Consider the following 19603-nt stretch of genomic DNA (forward strand, 5'->3'; position numbering starts at 1 on the left):
AAAAATATAGTTTTCATTTGATACAGGCGCGTTACTGAAACAGACGAAGAATAGATGAAACAGTGATAATTCGAATCGAATTATTCTCATGTTCTTGCCTTTGAGAAGGAATCCATTTTGTTTGTGGACGAGTATCTAATTTAGCAATCTCACAGCCACGCCTCCGGTAGATCATTAGATGATCGGAGGTTGCGAGGAGTGATTAATAAGCTGGAACTGACCACACAGGAGAAAACCGTACAATAATTATCATAGACATATTCTGTGTGTGTGTGTGCGTGTGTGTCTGAGTCAAAGGTACGAGGAAAACAGAGTGGAGACAGTGACGCCGAGTCCCGCAGACACCGGGTTGCTTTTCTCTATTTTTCGTCCTCTTTTGGGTGGGGGGTGGAATTTTTGGTCGACCCAAGATGCCGAGTCACGCGGGCTCAATAAATACCAATCGATTCGAACCCCGTCTCCAGGCTATTAACGGCTAAACGTCGACTAACCAAATTAACCGTGACTAAAACGCGTTTAAAGCTTCGATCATTGTTTGGACTTTTTTGTGTGTATACATGATTCCTTGTCCCTATATTTCTCTCCCAGTTTGAGGAATCTTTTAGTTCCATTTTTTACTCGTATTCTGAATAAATGAACAAAAAATTTTCTCTAAGGTTATTTACAAGTTCTGTCAACCATGGATGAAGAAATAGCAAGCTATTAGTGATATCGAGTTTTGTCTTTTCAAGATTTCATCGGTTTGTTGAGTCGTAAAAAAAAAATCGAAAAGGAAATCGATTAGAATATATTGCCTAGGGCATGAACTACAGTTTCGTGAAAATTTTGCGAGACTGGCTAACAATGATAGAAGAAAGAAGATCGAGTGAGAACATTAGAAATCGAGTAAAACCGGTTAAAAAAAATTAATAGTTGTAAAATCGGCGCTAATCGATAGCTCTGCGGAATTTCGTTAGTCTCATAACTGAGAAAAGAAAAAAAGGCGGTTGCGGATACTCGAAATCGGTGAAAACCGGTTACGATTAAATCGGTATTATAAATTACAATCCCTCAAAAATTCACGTTTCCTGATTATGAGGAGAAAGAAACGCGATTGAAAACTGTCGAACTCATGTCAGTGAGAAAAATCGGTTACTATATTGAACCGGTATTAATTATGCAAATTCTGCTTGACGAAACAAGAGCGGAAAGAAATTTGAAGACTTTCAGAAAAAGGGTGAAGAGAAGGAAAATTCACGCAGTAAAATCAGAAGTAATGGGAATTGAAAAATTTGAAACCGTAAATGTATATATATACCCAACACCTAAGCACACGTTTATTACCATGGGGTAAACATTTTCCATGGTGCACAATGGCTGTGGCGGTGGTGAGGTAATTTGATATATCTAGACGGGGGTAAATCATACCCACTTGAAGTTGCAGAGGGGTAGAGGAATTCGCTGGGAGCCTGCGGAGAACGGTAGCTTGTCGGTAGCTGTCGTCCTGTGCGAGGAGTCGTGGCACAATGACGATCATTGAGAAAATATCAAGTGTCCTGAAACATTATACTTTTATGCTATTTAAACGCGCGTTTATACATGTACAATCTACATACACATCCGAGTCCTCGCACACCACGTTTTTCGAGCTTCTCCGTTGAATGAATTCCCAGATTTTCCAATCTCTCAGATGGCTTGGTAGCCTCCACAGAGTTAGAAATTTTTCACTGCTGTATCGTATAATTTTCGTAACCTAACCTAACCTAACCTGATTCTTATCTCCCACTTTAACCACACTCGAAAATAGGAATTGATTAACGCAATTCGTAGTGATGACTGACAATATCTGCGATTACTGTAACACTAAATGCCAAAGTCTGTAGAATATTCGTTTGGTTATTTTTCTCCTCATTCTTCTCTTTTGATGAAAAAAACGTTGACAAGTTAGGTTATGATCCAAGTAGCGTGGGACATGTTCAACTTTGGTAAATTGAGAATACGAATTTTGCATAATATTCCTAAAAGGAGCGGCAATACGGCAGCAAAAAGGACAAAAATATGACAATACGGTCTTGGTCGTGAATTTCAATTTGTAGACATGATTGATCCGATTCTTTTACGAAACATGAATAAAATGGCGGGGAAATAGCATCGGAACGAACACCTCAGTCAGTGAAATGTTCCCAAAAATGATTCTTTCAGTCTATTGGGAAAAAAGTGAATGAGGATATGTTAGGTTAGGTTTTTTAGGGAAACATGAATAAAATGGCGAAGAAATAGCATCGGAACGAACATCTCAGTCAGTGAAATGTTCCCAAAAATGATTCTTTCAGTCTATTGAGAAAAAAGTGAATGAGGATATGTTAGGTTAGGTTTTTTCCTCGTCTCCTTCTTCTCTTTCGACAGACACGAAGATGAAATGGTGGGTTGTAGGCCGAGTAGCGAGGGACATGTTTATAATCTTTGGCAAATCGACAATACGATCTCGAAGGGGGTATTTTGAAAGTGTGGATATGACGCGGAGAGAAGGCGGCGCATGCACGTACATTCGGATAAGGGTTCCCACAGAGGCGGTCGTGCGGAGTTTTATATATTTTACGATATACCGAGCAATTTGACATCTCGCATGAAGCATAATTCACGCGAGCTCCAACCTCCGAGAGCTCGATCCTCGAGCCTCTCTCGACCAGCGAGCGTGCGAGCGTGCGAGCGCATCGAAACCATTAGAGAAACAGTCTTCATAAATATAGCGGACAGCGAATCCTCCGGACCGCTCGTTCGTTTTATCGTTTTTCTTATTCCTCCTCATCCCTTTTCCCCCACTTCATCCGACCGAACCTAACTGCCAACGATTTTTTATCCTCGATCACGACGCTCAATTGCTCTACAGATTCTTACTCACTTATTCATATTATCATGCCCCGATTTTTCTCACCCTTTACTTATGCTCTGTGCGTGACATTTTTTTTTTTACCGTTAAAAAAATCTCACAAACTGTGTAAATCGAGAAGTTTTTCATGATCTAAAATTGTTGACATTATATTGTAATGAATTAACGAAGTTCTGGAAAAATTTGTCCAATAAACTGTCAAAAGCAAAACATACTCATATTTTGAGAATCTGACTATATACTTTAAAGTCACTATAAAATTGCAAGATAGCGATTTTTTCATCCAATGTTTCGTTACGTTAACGTTACTAACTTCAATCTCGTAGAATCTAAATGTTTCGCTAACGAGCAATGATGTCAAACAACAACAATAACAACATTGGTGTTTGTTCAAAAAACTTCAAGAACTGTACTGTACGATTCTAATCCAAAACTAAAAAAATCCAGAATTCAAACTTGTGAAACCCAGCCCGAAAAAACTGTTGATAAACGAATTTCGTGAAAAGTCACGGAGAACTTTTTGACACGGTGTGATTTCGGTGTACACGGGCGCGTTTTTTATTTCCAACGAGGTACCTACGTTGGATCATTTGAGGGAAAAGTACGACGCTGATGCCGTGAGATCGCGGAATCGTTGGAGCTTCTGAATGAGGCAAAAGAATCTCTTTCTCAAGACAAGGATGATCGCTGTATTATATACATATATATCAGGCAGCCTAGTGCCGTGAATTCCGTAAGAAAATTATAACGTCCTACGGGTCTTAATAACCACACGACGGTACGCACAAAAGCCCGGTATCAGGTTACGAAATTAAATTACGATGCGAGTCCTGGTGCCCTCGGCGTCAAACCTGCAAGACATCCAATGAATTTGACGCGGTGCTGCGTCCCCCGAGATTCGTGCATTTCACTTCTCTCTCTCTCTCTCTCTTTCTTCCTCTCTCTCTTTCATTTTCATGCTTTCTCATCGTTAACGTAGAGGCCGCAACCGTAGCAGCACCCCTCAAGTCAATCTTTTGTCCAGTTTCAAGCACAGTTTTGCGACATTTGACCCGAGGACCAGGAATTATTCTTTTGTCTTCCCGACTGACAGTTGAGCCAAGGTTCTTATTTTCTTCTAAAAAAAAATATATTCCCAAGATTGACAAACTTATGCACCAATTGTGACAAACTTCGTAATGCTCTGTACTCATCGACTTGACTTCCAATCTCTTGAACTACTCAATTCATGACTAAAATCCGACTTCCAGTAAGTTTCGGACAGAAGCTTTTCATAAACTAGCTAAACTGTATGGCTAGCTAAAATTATTTCTCACCTAGGTACGGCAAAACACCAATCTACACCACGTTGTGGCCATAACCTCTGACTACACGTGTCAAATAAATATGACCACAATTGGATCAAACGATCACCACGATCGATACTAAAGTGACCATATAAAAGGTACACTGTAAAAAATAATGGTATAGAACAATTTATTTGGTAAATTCCGGAATCCAAAAACAGCTGCAGATAGTGTTAGATCGATACCAAATATTACAGTCTATAAAAGTCCACACTGAGTTTTTTCTCCAAATTTTATACATTTTCGAAAAGTCAATTTTCGATCAGACCTTCCGAGTATGGGGATAAAAATTTTGTTTCCACATTTCTCTCTCTCTCTCTCTCTCCGCGAGTCTCTTTTTTCCTTCTTCCTCTCCTCCTGGCTGGTTGTGAAAACGGGGATTCGGCGGTACCTCCGTACGGTTCGCCTCGTTCTGGTTCTCGGAGACTGAAGCACCGGCCTGGCACAGGCTGAACTGCATAAGCAGTGGGCCATACTAACGACCTATGTAAATGTTCTATGCGTTTGTCCTTCTCTCTTATCATTTTATCCTACTCCCACAAGAGGTATACGGGGAACGAGAGGAGAGAGCGTGACAGAGGAGGAACGAGAGAGAGGGACTCTTCGGGCCCTGCAGCATTCCTGCTCCAGGCCCGACCCGCGACCCGCGACCCCGACCTGCGCCCCCTAAATCATCCACCGTGGCTAGCTGCGATATTGTTTTTTGTCTCTTATTATTTCTTGTTTCACTCATTTTTTTCTCCTTTTCCTTTCTTTTCTTCTCTTGAATTTTTTTTTTCTTTTTTTTTTTCCATTTCATATACACCGTTTATTTATTTCCCAGACTCGCGCGAAGACAACCGAGCTCGTCTTGATAGCGCGCGCCGTTTTTAACTGTGTAAAAAAATTCACTACGATTTTATCTCTGAAAACAATTTTATCTTTCGAATAATTTTCTGTTTTTTTTTTTTTTTTTTTCTCTTTGAACGGTGCCGGAATACAGAGACAACCGAAAAATTTGGAACAATTGTGAAATGTTCAGGTCTTCATGGGAAATAACTACGGCTTCCAAAATGATGGAATACAACTTCCATGTATCTGTTTGCATGATTAGTTGAATTTTGAAAAAGGTAGATACGTCGCAGACTTTTTTTTTTGATTTTCGGTTGATTCAGTTCTCTATAAATATCAATGCTGATTTTTCAGCGGCCAGAAAAAAAAGAAACTAGACAAAAAACAACCCTGACAACATATATGAAAGATACTCTAATCGATAAGAGCTGTAATCGAGATTTCCTGGGGCCTTATTCAGGCCTTGACTGAATTATGTAAAAAATGAAAAAAAAAATAATTTTATTCATCGTTTTGGTGAAAAAATTTGTTCGAGCTACCAGAACTCGTCACTGAATGAAAGAGACATGTGATATTCGGTAGTGTCAGGTATACTTTTGGTCTGAGGTATACATTTATTTTCCCCGGGTGGGTTAATCTCGGATGATCACTCGACCAAATTCTGACCAGCTACTGTGGCTGACGGCGCCGTAAGGTACAGAGTAAATCTTTTCTAAATACCTAGCTCAGTCCGGAGCTTCACAATGGCTGCTAACAAGCAGGAAGCTTCTTTCCCTCGTCGGCCTCTTAACGTTTGGCAGGACATGAAAAGGGGAAGGTGCGTGCAGCGGGTACCAAGCAAACGTTCTTTTCTCTACGTACACGGTTATAATACTCGCAAAATACTTTATGCAGCACCGATGCAGACACTCTCTTGAATGATCCGGGGTGTGCGAAAACCTGGTGCTTAGACGCTCCTCAAGAGGCGGTAGGTATAGTGCATGGATCGCCGTGCAAACTCCGCATCTCAAGGACTTCGGGTATTAGCTTATATCCCGGCCGACGAAGCTCACTCTATGTCGAGGACCGCCGCGTGCGCCAAGGACCCTACCGAAAATTAGCCCATTCAATACTATTTGCAAACATTTACCCTCGCCCCGAACCGCGTGCTCTGGCCTCATTCCTTGCATCAAGGGTCCTTCTCGGCTTCGTTTATTATTACACTCCTCGCTCTCGATTATTTTGACTTGGGAAATCACATCCGTCAAAGTGATTTGCTCGAGGTGTAATTTTCTTTCCTTCTTCTTTTTCGGTCTATTAAGGATCTTTAATGTTTGAAAAAATTTTAACCTATCCTAACCTAACCTGATCTGATGTTTTGAAGATTCTTGAGGCGAAAATATAAGTCTTCTCCTAACTTAACCTAACCTTGAAGACTGTAAGAATTCTTAACCCAAGAAAGCAGGTTTCTTCCTAATCCAACCTAACCTAAAACAAAGTTTAACCTAATCTGAAGTAATATTTTAAACATTAATGAGCTTGAAGCGGCAGTTTTTTCCTGACCTAACCTATCATATTCTAAAAAACCCCTGGTCTTGAAAAAAGAGCTTTCTCCTAACCTAACTTAAAATTTGGGATTCGTTTCTTTCCTTCTTCTTTTTCGGTCTATTAGGGATCTTTAATATATGAAAAAATTTTAGCCTATCCTAAACTAACCTGATCTGTTGTTTTGAAAATTCTTGAGGCGAAAATATAAGTCTTCTCCTAACTTAACCTAACCTTGAAGACTGTAAGAATTCTTAACCCAAGAAAGCAGGTTTCTTCCTAATCCAACCTAACCTAAAACAAAGTTTAACCTAACCTGAAGTAATATTTTAAACGTTCATGAGCTTGAAGCGGAATTTTTTTCCTGACCTAACCTATCATATTCTCAAAAACCCCTAGTCTTGAAACAAGAGCTTTCTCCTAACCTAACTTAAAATTTAGGATTAGTTTTGCTGAAAATTAGTGTAACGATGTTTTTTAGAATCTCTGTGAGAATTTCCTGATGAAGGAATGAAAGCTTGAAGAGCTGACTCAAAAAATTCGTTTCTGCTTAAGAGATATACAATAATATCTGATTCCTCGACGGATACACGAGACACCGTGACAACTATATACACTTGGACAAGTAGCGAAGGGAGGAAGAAATCTCGACACCGCATACGTGTTTAAATTTATAGCTACACCAGCTTCGCTTTGCGTGTCAGTTGTGCAGCAGCGGTGCGGTGTGTGCTTCAGGGAGCAAGTTGGCAATGCGAGAAGACGAGGCGTCGCGTCGTTGTTAAGTCGTAAAAGGTGATCCGCTTGTCGCCTCTGTTGAGCAGATTTACGAGAATTTTTTAATGCGAGGGTGGAGGAGGGGGACCACGAAGACCAACTACAGCGAGGTCAAGATTTTCCGGAAATCGACGGTGACTCGTTTGAACCGTTCGACATCCAAGAACCTGGACTTTCACGGCCCGTTTTCAGCAGTGGGTCACGTTCTTGACGCTCTCACAGCTTTACCAGAATTTTTCCAACTGGCCCTGATCCCGGCCCTGGTAACTCGAGATACGCGGTCCGCATACCGTTCCGGTGGCACCCCCATCTTTTATGGAGGTAGTTTCAAAAATCTCAAACTCTGATCTCGGCCCGGTGGCACTCGGTCTGGATCCAGAAGACCGAAAGCTCGCGCGAACGCTGAAAGAGAAAAACTGACTGATTGTCGGTGGATCCTTGTGTAAGCATTTACATGCGTCCGTGCCCCTCAAAGTCAGGCCTGTTCTACGGTAGCAGGGACTCGTTTCACGGACAAACTCATCCTGCGTTGACCCGATGCTACCGGCTTTCCGGAATTGAGATGGAACCCGATTTCCGACGAATCGTCACAACCGGGATTCAGATCGGGTCGCTGTTTCAGTCCTGCGTTCTTCAAAGAATATCAAGAGCAGGATGTGAAAGACCTTCGAATTTCAAGAAACACTAGATCAAGAAAATACTGAACATCGTTGCGAATTTGTGCTGGGACCCTTTTTTTGGAAATTTGAACAATATTACTAACATTCCTAATCTTAATGCGAAAGTCCTGAACCAAAATGAAACTGGTCTCTGAAATGACACTGTGATTATGGTTGATTAAACTCGGAACACCAGATAAAGCAAACCAATTGAACACCCTTATCGAATTTCTGAGACATTTTTCCACTCCTCGGAATGTTTCAATACGTCTTAACCCCAGTTTGAGATATAAGCGAGGAGTTTAATCGATCGCGAATGCAGATTGACCTTGAGCTTTGGCTAGTCGATGTAAGGTCGGGACTGAGACTGTATATAGTAGGAGAGGATTGAAAATGACGGTATGAGGTGGAGAGCCACGTGGTTGAAACTAATACTCGTAAGTGCGTCCCGTCAGAGAGACGAAGAGAGAATCCGCGGTAATCGCAACGGATTACAAACCACCCGGGATACTTTCATTGAATTCAATTGCTCGCCACTGCGCGAGGCGTCGCGAAGCAAACAACCGTTGACCTTCATTTGAGGTATCATTTGTTCGAAGGATTCCAAGAGAATGATTTCATCGGACATGATCAGGACCAGTGATTTTAGAGGTTATTTAAAAACCGGGTACTTGATTTTCGGTAAAGCGCTTGGTTTGCGGCTTGAGGAAGTGAGAAAAAGGGAGAAACGGTAATAGGGAGGAAGAAAACGGGGATGAAAAAAAAAACCGCAATGCAACTAGGTGTATAGTATGTGTGTTTTGTGGACTACCTTCGCTCTTCGTGCCCCGATCATTCCGCCATGTTGGCTATGAATGGAAGTGCGCGATCGGCAGATGGTTTCTGGTGTGGTAATTCGAGTGTTTGTCTGTTCCTTCCAATGCGATGAACTCGCCGCCCCTCCAGTCTCGCTCTCTCGCTCTCTCAGAGCTATTCAAGGTGTATACCTGCCTGTATACAAACATACACATTCGATTCGTATCAACACATGCGTGTACGCATCAAGGGAATGTCAGGGAAAGAAAGATAGAGACAATCCAAGTGAGAGAACTGCTTATTTTCGGTTGTTTTTAATTTTTATGTTGTCCATCGAGCCTACTGAAGACTTTTAAATCTTCACTTCTGAAGCTTTGTTGTAATCGATATCGGCTCTGTTGAAATCTTATTCGACTAGATTCGGAACGATTTATTCAAAATTGAACCCCAAGGTGTTAATCTGCTGTTCTGCGCTTCGTTTCGACACTCTGAATGTAGAATTTTTTGACACGAACGTCTGGCCTCTAACAGAAACTAGACTGAGCCAGATGCGCCGGTGTTTCTGAGAGATGTAAAAAGTGGCTTCTCAGCATCACGGTTTGTAATCTGGAGTCAATATCTGGACAATTTACAAATAGTCAATTTATCTTGATCCAATATCTCTGGTGGGTAAAAATCCGTGGACTGCGCCGCCGGATATCGGCAAAGATCTTGAACTTCCAGGTTATCTAAAACCGATCTAAACTCGAGCCTCGCGTCACTGGAGGTGTCGGAACTGGCGCAAGTAGTCAGTCAGCCGGGATTAGGGGTCCTGGAAGAATTAGCCGTGTGTCTGTGTTTACAATTTTATCTTAGACGGCTCGAGAGACGCGATGAGGATCTAGGATAGCTAATGCTGAACGAATAACGGGAAGATTATCCACTCGAGAACCTCTGTGAATGGGGGAAGGGGGCTGGACTAGCGTGGCTGCAAGGTTGGCAACAATGTTTCCGTGGCCCTGCAGTGTCCTCGGTGCACAATAGTTGCGAAAATCATCCATTATGCAGGGTCGGTACGCTGCAACCCGCCGGACAATGCCCAACGCCCATATATCACTCGGCGCGGGTTTCCAAAAATCCTCTTCTTCAACGAGCCGAGAGAGCCACTCGCCTTCTCACTGGCAAGAAAATACCCTCAGCACATTGGCAGCGGTGTCTCGACCTTCTCTATTTTCCTTCAAGCTGTAGCCCAACTATCCGCTTCTTCTCTTCAGAAGATTTCTCAGAAAAGGAGAAAACCCTGCCCGAGAATTACTGTCCCTGCATTCTCTTCGCAAAAACTACACGAAGTCAGACGGTACGAGCTCTATTACAATTAGGTACTTGGAACCAGCTCGTCTCGAAGTTGGACCTTCGAACCATCCGGCAAAAAACGCAAAGACGACTTCGGGTGAACTACACCGTCAATCTATGAGTCCAGAGTTGAGTCAGGTCAAGCTTTCGAATCAAATACCACTTTGGTCGATTTTAAAATCAAACCGTGACTTTAGTCGGTTTTTATTACACCAGCAACTCATATGGTACCTTTATTCAAATCAAATCAAGTTCGTAGTAAGCAGAAGACAACGAAACAAAGTTCAATATCATACAATTTATCATAATTTTCACGCTCAAAGGCGTTTTTGACTTGTGACGTATTTCTTGGCTACGGTAGTCTATTTTCATTCAAATTCAATTAGACACTCAAGTCGTTACTTAGATTTCGTTCAATTCAAAATACTACTTCCATCAACCGAAGCTCTGTTCAGATTTCTTTTAAACCTTTCTGGCTAATAATATTCGCTGACATCACTCGGCGAAGCAGGCTACTCTTATCTTCTTTATCGAACTTCGCAGCCATATTATACTTTTGAGGTCATGAGTTCGGGAACGCTGGATTTCGATTCTCACAGAGAGAAAAAAAAAGTTTGTTGATGTACCGAGAAATACTCTCTTCCTACTGTCTGCAAGGAAATAGAAGAGTATTAATCACGAGAATCATTAATAATCTCGAGTTCTTCCGTAGCTGAAGATCATGCCATCTTGCAATAGGCCAGGTATTTGGTTCTTCACAGTCAGTGTTTCAAGTGTCTGAATATCTTGAATGACAGTCAAAAGTCTGTAGTCACTTGGTTTTGAAAGCACCCTTTTTAAAAGATCCGAAAAAATTGTAGGAAAAAAAAAAAAAAAAAAAAAAAACTTGAAATATCAGAGTCACGCGATAATCATCGATAGACTCCAAAACCAATTCCGAAAACAACAAGGCGTTATTCGATCACTCATTAAGAAAATTCGCGGTGTATATACACGCCATCATTACCGAACAACACGAACAACACAAGTCATAAAAGAATCGGGCCCATTAAGAATCGACGATCGGACGGATCAGGAACGAGCAAACGGAACAAACTGAGCGACCTTTTCTTATTCTGTCTGCCAAACGAGATACTGATCTACATTTTTCTAATCCAGTCATTTGTGCCCGGTATATAAGCACCCATACACGCATCGTGGTCCTCATATTCAGCCCGGGAACCTCTGATTCATACGGTCCAATCCGACGGCGGGCTGCGCGCTTCGCTGCGAGGAACGGCACGCCAGGCCGGGGCTAAAACGATTATAATAACTATTTTATCCCGCGCTGATCTGGGCCATTGTGTTCCCCATTCTGAGAGTCATAACACTGCAGCGCATTGCTCGAGGCACGCGGGGCCCAAGACTCCGGGTAAACCTTAACCTATGGGTTACACACCCGGTGTGCCAGAATCCGAATTTGACAAATCTCGAATTTCGTTTATAGCACGCGGGGATGCAACGTTATGCCGAACCCGAAAATTTCAAGTGATTATAATAATAAGTGTAATACTTTGACATTCGAGTCACTTACTTCTCAAGTTGTGTCTCGATACCGGAACGACGATGTCGTCGCACTAATTGTAAGTCTATACACGAAAACTGATGTCTCCTTCGTTATGTTCTCAGATTCAATCACAGCTGTTTGTGAAAAATTTATATCGATACTGTATTATTCTACAAGGAATCGTTGATGACTTACGAAAAATTGTCCTGCGTTATAGAAAGATTATTATTCTACACGGATTATTACATAGATTCATAATTTTTTTAATCAATTTTACGTAGAATTTACTTACACGAAATTATCCATCAAACGTAATTTATTGTTTTGTGAATAAAACTCACGGTAAATCTAACAAAGACAAAATACTTTCTTTCTTACTTATGTATTACGTCGTATTACGTATCATTCTACAATACCTATTATATGAATTCTATTCAGCGCATTATCTCACTCCACACGATACTGTTCTACAGAAAATCATACTTTGCATTATTTTTACGCTAACATTTTGTACATAACGATAATTACGTTAATAGTTTCATCCAGCATAAAAACCACTGAATGAATAATAACACTAATCCATATTTTGAACAGCTTTCTTCTAGATAAACAATCGATTGTTTATAATAATTCGATCTAACAACTGTAAAAAATCATGTAGAATATTAATTCCGTTCATAATTATTCTACGATGATTGGCAACAGTCGAGACTCGGCCACATCCGCTTAGATATCACAATTTTGACAATTCTAGCGCGATTGCTCTGACAAGACAACCGAGATCAGGGTGCTTAAGTAGATTTGATTCGACTAGTTCAGGTAGCAAACGTCAGGGAGCAGCAGAGGCGCGGGTTGCAGGCGGTCGTCGTAGAACGAAACGCCAGGTCGTTCGGTGGTCGTTGCCGTCGGCTGCAATATTTCACGGCATATTGTTGCCATCTGCACACACAATCGACCCTGCCTACCCAACCCCCCCCCCCCCCCCCCCCTCCCCCCAAACAGTGCAGTGCCATCCTCGACCGACAGAGAATAGACGCAAAGCAGCTAAGGATAGACACACTTTTATTTACGAACTATTTATTTGCCAAACACTGTATGTGTAAATATATTTTACACGCACACATGCATCGCCGCTTCCTCGAGTTAAGAGAGAGGGAGAGAGGGTTGGAGAGGGGGTTGGGGGGGGGGGGATCCCTCTCTACACACACCCTATATAGCCGATTATTCTCTGCCCCGGACAGATTTGAGAAAAGTTATTAATTGTCTCGTTAAATCGGTGACACCCTTTGTCCGACTGTATACACACGCATGTGTATACGTATATGTGGATATGGTATATACTGTTGTGTGTACCCATGGATATGTATACCGTATTGTATACTCGTGGATATATGAATATTTTGTCGATCGCTCATCGGATTACAACTTCAAGTCAACCCTCGACTTAATTCCAATCTCTTATTGCTGAATGATCATAATGTGTATCGAAACATTGAAAATTTGCTATTCGCACGAAAAAGAATCCAATTTTTATATACGTGTATAAAACAATGCGGATAATTATTATGTAGTATTTGTTTTTCTAGAGGAAAAGTAGTTCCGGATGTTACAAGTAATTCGATTTCACTAATTTTCACAAAGATATATATTTGTTTTAATTTTTGCTGGATTGATAAAATAAAAGGAAGAATTACTTTATCGTTTCTATGTTTTCTGTGTATATAAATTTTTTCAGTCAAAGACTTTATTGAGTGAAATACTTATTAAATAACTAATCAATAATTCGATTGTTTTGTTTGGTGGCTAAATTTTGTCTCAAGATCTTTTGACTTGTGTCTGGATTCATAAATTATAAAAATAGGTCCCAGCTGCGGAATTAGTTAACAAATTCCTGAAACTTTGTAGAGCTCATTTGAATGCACGCAATATTAAATGTATCTCTTGGGGAACACAGACAGCGGATAGTTGATAGCAACTCGGACAATAGCCGACTGAATAAACGTGAGGTGAATACAAGTGAAAAAACCTAATGATAGGCACGTCGCTGTTCAATTCTGACTTCATATTCTTAGAGTGTAAATCCGAGAAATTAGCATGCAAAAACAGAACCGAGAAAATTGTTGGAAAAGAAAACTTGACGGATCCTTAATCGATGTGAAGAAAACGCGTGAAACATATTTAAGTGTGCATATTTTTTGCTGTATAAAGAAAGAAAAAAAAAAATATTCGCGAAGCTTGCGCGGTTGTACCAAGTGAAATATATTTTCCACTCAACTTCCGGTGAAAATAAATAAAGTCCCGCTCTACCCGAGACTCTGACCCTCTCCCAGTTTCTTCCACTTGCCGCTTCAATCTCGATATTTTTTACCCTACAGTTTTCTTTTTTCAACTTCCTTCCTTTTCTCACTTTCACTCTTATATCCTTCGGGCCGTTTTATATTTCCCGCCCTTTACTCAGGGGAAAATTCAGTCCATACTCACAGTGTCGTGGGGGAATCCCCGAGAGTAATATTTATGATTCCGCAAGCTTAGGAGTAGGCGTGCAGTTATAAATCCTTGCTGAAAGATTTTTTTTCCTTCGGGTTATTGTGGAAACTCGAAATACACTCGGCGGAGGATTCTGTACCAGCTGTCAGACCTCGGACTAATATCTTGTTTGAAAAAGGCAACGGCTTCTGGCAGTCTTCGACAATTAATTAAAATTTTCCACACTCTTGTTTATTTGCAGGGGAGAAGCCGTTCAAGTGTGAATACACCGGTTGCGAGAGGAGATTCGCGAACAGCAGTGACCGGAAAAAGCACAGCCATGTTCACACCTCGGACAAGCCTTACAACTGCCGGGTATCCGGATGCGACAAGTCATATACCCACCCAAGCTCTCTGCGCAAACACATGAAGGTAAGTGCAGGAGTGTCAATCGTTCCTTAAGCTGCGAGAATAAAAATTTGAAGCGAAATGTTCGCTGCGAGATTTATACCGAGAGAAAACGATGAGACTTGCGCATGCGCGAAATAATTGAAGTCTATTGGTCGGTGTTGCAGTACTTTCGTCTGCACGGCAGGGGTGCCAACGTATTCGACATGGGAAATGAGCAGTCAAATTCTCCCGTATCGAGTGGCGAATTGAAATGATATTTTTACGATGACTGATTGCAGTCATTAGCCATGAATTTGTTGAAAATAAGTTTTTCTAGACCACCGAATCACAACGTCAACTATTTAAGATCCACGTAACCTAAAAGGAAAATTCGCATCGTTTACATAACCTTGTTAAACCGAGTCTGATATATGAAGCTTGAGGAGACCAGTCTGCATGAAGAGACGAAACAGCCGCGCATGCGTAGTCAGACACTTAATCTGCTAAGTTTCACAGTTTTCTCTTGATGTAGGCGCGTCTCTCCACCGTGGAGAAGGAGATGAACGACGGTGGTACACCTTGATTTTGGCCGACCGCTCCGGGGTAATTTCCTATTAAGATTCCGTGGCCATTCGCGCGTGAACCACAGACAGCATCGAAAACGCCTCTCATCCTCGATCCGAAGAATCTCCAGAGGGCCGAGATCCGGAGATCGAGATCGCGGGAAAAAAAGAATACAAAGAGAAAAAGAGAGAGAGAGAGAGAGAGAGAGAGTTGTATGCGCAAGCTACGACTGTACAAGGAGTCACAAATCCTAGGACAAGTGTGACGCACATGATGAATTCGAGTCGCGTGATTTAAACGTCGACTAAGTCCAAAATATTATGGTTCTATCTTTTTTCACTTTTTTTCGTGTTTCTGGTTTTTTTTTCTTCCTCCTCCGATCTTGACTAGTCTTATAACTGATATTTAAAACCCCTTGAACGAGTGGCCGAACTATAAGAAGACACGGACGAAGTACGTTTATTTGATCGGAACCATTTATTTGACTTAACGGTCAAGAAATCTTAGTTTATTCAGGGTTGATTAGTCCAGATATTAACCTGAGCATTTTTAGTAATTTATTTCTGCTCCTAATTCCGAAGAAAATTGTTCATTTTCAAATTCGCTGTATGCAATTGTTGGACCACATATTTTTCAACTGTTATAAAAATAATGTAGAACACAGATTTCAGATTTATCATGTGTTTCTAAATTTGAAAACCGGTTTCAAAATATAACTTAGTCTGAAAATTTTATCATAAGGCTGTAAATTGTCGATCATCTTCACGTCACATTAATGTAACCTCTGCATTTGATGAAGAAATATTACATTGCAATTTTAGAATTGTCCAAAGTTCATATTACAATTATAAATCAAACCGTATGAATTATATTTTGCACAGTTAACTCCTTTAAAATCATCTTGAAGTTAAAAAACAGCAATTTGTTTTGCATGTAACGTTACATTGACATTACTAACTTCAACCCAATATTTTTTAGGTTTCACATGGTCGAAAACGGTGTATTCGATTCATCTTTATAGAAAAAAACCTTTGACTTGGGGGTGAATTTTTACACCCTAATAATAAATAATGCTAAGTTCCCATAAGAAAAAAGTTGCGGAGTTTTTTCCTTAAGGTAGTTGGGCAGTAATTTCGGAAATGTTTAATTCGCACGAGTCTTAATTATATAATTTTTTTGAGTAATTTCAAACAATCCTGTCAAATTTCATACTTATGACTAATATATCAAATTTTCGTGAACTTTGTCCGTCATTTAATAATCGAGAAAATAATCTAAAAACAAAATCCGATTGTTATTTTGGTTAGGTCGAATCTCCTCTTACATCGTAACTGATCTGACATTTTGATTCACAAAAATAAAGGTTATAGCGAGGTAAACATCGAAGATTCAAGAAAATCGCGCGACGTTATCAAGTTTATTTTCTGATTATCTGCCGAATACAGTGTTGAAGATTATACCGTCACTACCCAACTACTTGAATAACACAACGAAAGTTTTCTGTGAATCTAGCCGCTCAACGCTACCAAATAAACACCCGAAGCTGCGCTTTTAATACCTCTCAATACAAAGGATGCGTTCGGTGATTAGCTCTGAATGCTGTCAACAATCGTTTATCTCTTTCGCGCTGCCGAGTTGGTAACTAACTCTGCGTCCTAGAGAATTTTCAGTGCTGCTAATTAGATTCTGAATGTACCATCAAACTGTACCATCGATTGTTCAGATCATTGAAATCTACCAAAAGTTGATTTTCGCAAAACATAACCTCTTTGTTCACTCACCCTCACATTGTCGTCCATTTTCTCATCAATCGACGTTTCTGGTTCAACAGGTGCACGGCATGACGCTTGGAGAAGGAAAAATCGGAGGCGGTTACGAGAGCGAGGGTGAAGAGAGCAGCAGCAGCGGTGGCAGCCTCTCGGTCACGGGTCACACGGAGTCGCCGCAACCTCCAGCGGCGGTTCCGACGGCGCCGAGCAACGCGGCGCCTCACGCAGCCTCCAGAGGGCCTGAATTGACGGAATGGTACGTGTGTCAACCGCCGGTGGCGCCACAGCACAGTCCATTGCCAGGGCCACCACCGCCTCACCACCTCAGCCATCACTTTAACCCGCTGATGCACCACCAGACGACTGCGTATTAAAGGTGGCGGGACTGATAGCCGCAAGGCATTCAACGCTATACACTGAGAAACGCTTCATCCCGGCTGAAGAGGATGACCAGAAGCCAAAGATGGATGCCGAATCCTGCAGCCGAGCGGATTTTGGCCCCCGGAAGAATTGTAGCGGGAGTAAGGAATCGAGCGTAGATCGTGTGAGGAGTGGTTTTCAATATTCTGAAACAAACTCTGACTATATGTCAAGGGTTTTCGAATCGAAAGCAACTTCGGCGCTTTCAGAGAGCGTGATGCAGACCAAAAATAAACTTTGTGAAAAATAGATTTTGTTCGAACGATGCACGGGAGACCGAGCTTGGTGAAGATCGAATTTTAACGGTTTTCGATAACATTTTTGAGGTGCCAGAAGTGGCCGAGTTAGCTTTTCAATTTACCGCCTGTTTCGGGTTTTTCGATGCTAAAACCTCTCACGTCACGTTCGAAAATTTTTTGTGAACCTTTACTCCATCAAAAGTCTGACAGATTTTCGTTTTATGAAATACTCTGAGGTCTGGATTGGTTTCAAACATTTGCCGAAGGTTCGAGAAACTTCAGTTGAAAACACTGTCAGAGCTTCAGTTATCAGCATTGAGTTCGGTCTTCTGTCTCTAGTCTTTTTCAGCCCTAGCTTTGACGATGTTTGTGCGCAGATAATGTGATATGATGCTGTTTGTGGTTTTACCCTCATTTTAAACAACCATGAAAGAACAGAGCGTCTGACCGAATTAGATATTAAATCTTACTCAATCGTATGGGAACGACGGGATTTGAAGAGAAGGGGATCTTAAGATTACATGATTAATAAAAAAACCCGTTGAAGTTCAAGCGAAAAATAAAATTCAAAAATCCCCCGCTTTTTATTCTCTACCTGTCTTTATAATGCTCTTGCTCTTTTTAACTCAAATGTAATACGCTATTAATCCCCGTCTATACCTGTAACGGATGTACAATTTCAGCCATGTTTGTGCCTCAATTTGCTAACTAAAAACAAAAAAAAAAAGTAAATAAAATAAAAACACAATTAACTCATAAATGAATCGATTTAACAACAAAAATATCTAGCTGCAATTTTCCGTATAAAATATATAGTATATATATATATATATATATATATATATATATATATATATATATATATATAGTATATATATATATACACAATACAGTAGAACCTCGTTTATCCGAGGTAATATAGGAAGTGCGTACCTTGTATAAGTGAAGTACTATTTGATTAATCAGAGATCGGATAAGCGAAGATCTACTGTATATATTAGGGCGATTTTTTTTGAACGACTATTTTTTTTTCAGTCCCCATCGAAAATTTTGTTCTATATGTCGAACAAATAATTCCCTAAAAGTTATAGCTCTTAATATTAATATTAAGTACTCGCCCAGGGCGTGAAAAGATTTCTCATATAAAATACACGTGAATCGAAGCGTTTTTTTTTCAAATCTCTACAACTCAGTGGAATTCTATGACATCACATTGGTCTTGGTCGCAAATTACGCAGAATTGAACGATCTTCAAAATTGTTTCGGACGGCGTAAGTGCAACTTACATTTGTGCGGTGGTACAGGGCGCTAAAGTTGATTTTTACCCAAGATTCTCCTTTTTTCGCTGTTATCTCCAAAATGATTAACTGTACCAAAAAAATGTGAAGAATAACTTTGTTAGAAATTTGATTTCCTACAAGAAAAGTCCTTTAGACCAAAATGCTCAGATTGATATTTCTTGAGATATCGAATATCAACTTACTTGACATATAAAATTTTTATGTTCTATTGACTTAAACGTTTTAATCTAATATAACCAATAAACATTATGGTTTATTGAATCAAACGTTTTGAATCACTGATATTCCAATGGAATAGATCGAATGGATCGAATCGAATCGAAAAAAATCAAATTCCAATGCAATATTAATAATTTAGAACGTTTGATTCGATAAACCATAAAAAATTTTAACGACAAAAATTTAAAGTTCGATATCTCAAGAAATATCAATCTGAGCAATCAGGTCTACAGGACCTTTTTTTGTAGAAAATTAAATTTCCAACAAAGTTTTTATTCACATTTTTTTGGTAAAGTTGGTCATTTCGGAGATAACAGCGAAAAATAGAGAATTTTGGGTAAAAATCAACTTTAGTGACCTGTACCATCTCACCAGTGTAGGTTGCACTCACGACGTTTCAGACACTTTTAAAGATCGTTCAATTCTGCGTAAATTGCGACCAAGACCAATGTGATATCATAAAATTCCACTGAGTTGTAGAGATTTGAAAAAAAAACGCTTCGATTTACGTGTATTTTATATGGGAAATCTTTTCACGCCCTGGGCGAGTACTTAATAT

The 19603-nt window shown here is 40.4% G+C and overlaps 1 protein-coding gene across 1 annotated transcript in view; it reads left to right on the forward strand.

Moving 5' to 3' along the window:
• The window catches only part of LOC124411478 (pair-rule protein odd-paired-like), a 28334-nt gene extending 10851 nt beyond the window's left edge, over positions 1 to 17483 (forward strand). Inside the window, exons 2-3 of the mRNA XM_046890591.1 lie at positions 14405 to 14574; positions 16928 to 17483. Of these exons, the coding sequence (XP_046746547.1) occupies positions 14405 to 14574; positions 16928 to 17239 (482 nt within the window). The 3' untranslated portion in view covers positions 17240 to 17483. The remainder of the gene's footprint in view (positions 1 to 14404; positions 14575 to 16927) is intronic.
• The last annotated feature ends 2120 nt before the right edge of the window (positions 17484 to 19603 follow it).

The sequence above is a fragment of the Diprion similis genome, chromosome 10 (assembly GCF_021155765.1).
Source record: "Diprion similis isolate iyDipSimi1 chromosome 10, iyDipSimi1.1, whole genome shotgun sequence".
NCBI classification, from domain to species: domain Eukaryota; kingdom Metazoa; phylum Arthropoda; class Insecta; order Hymenoptera; family Diprionidae; genus Diprion; species Diprion similis.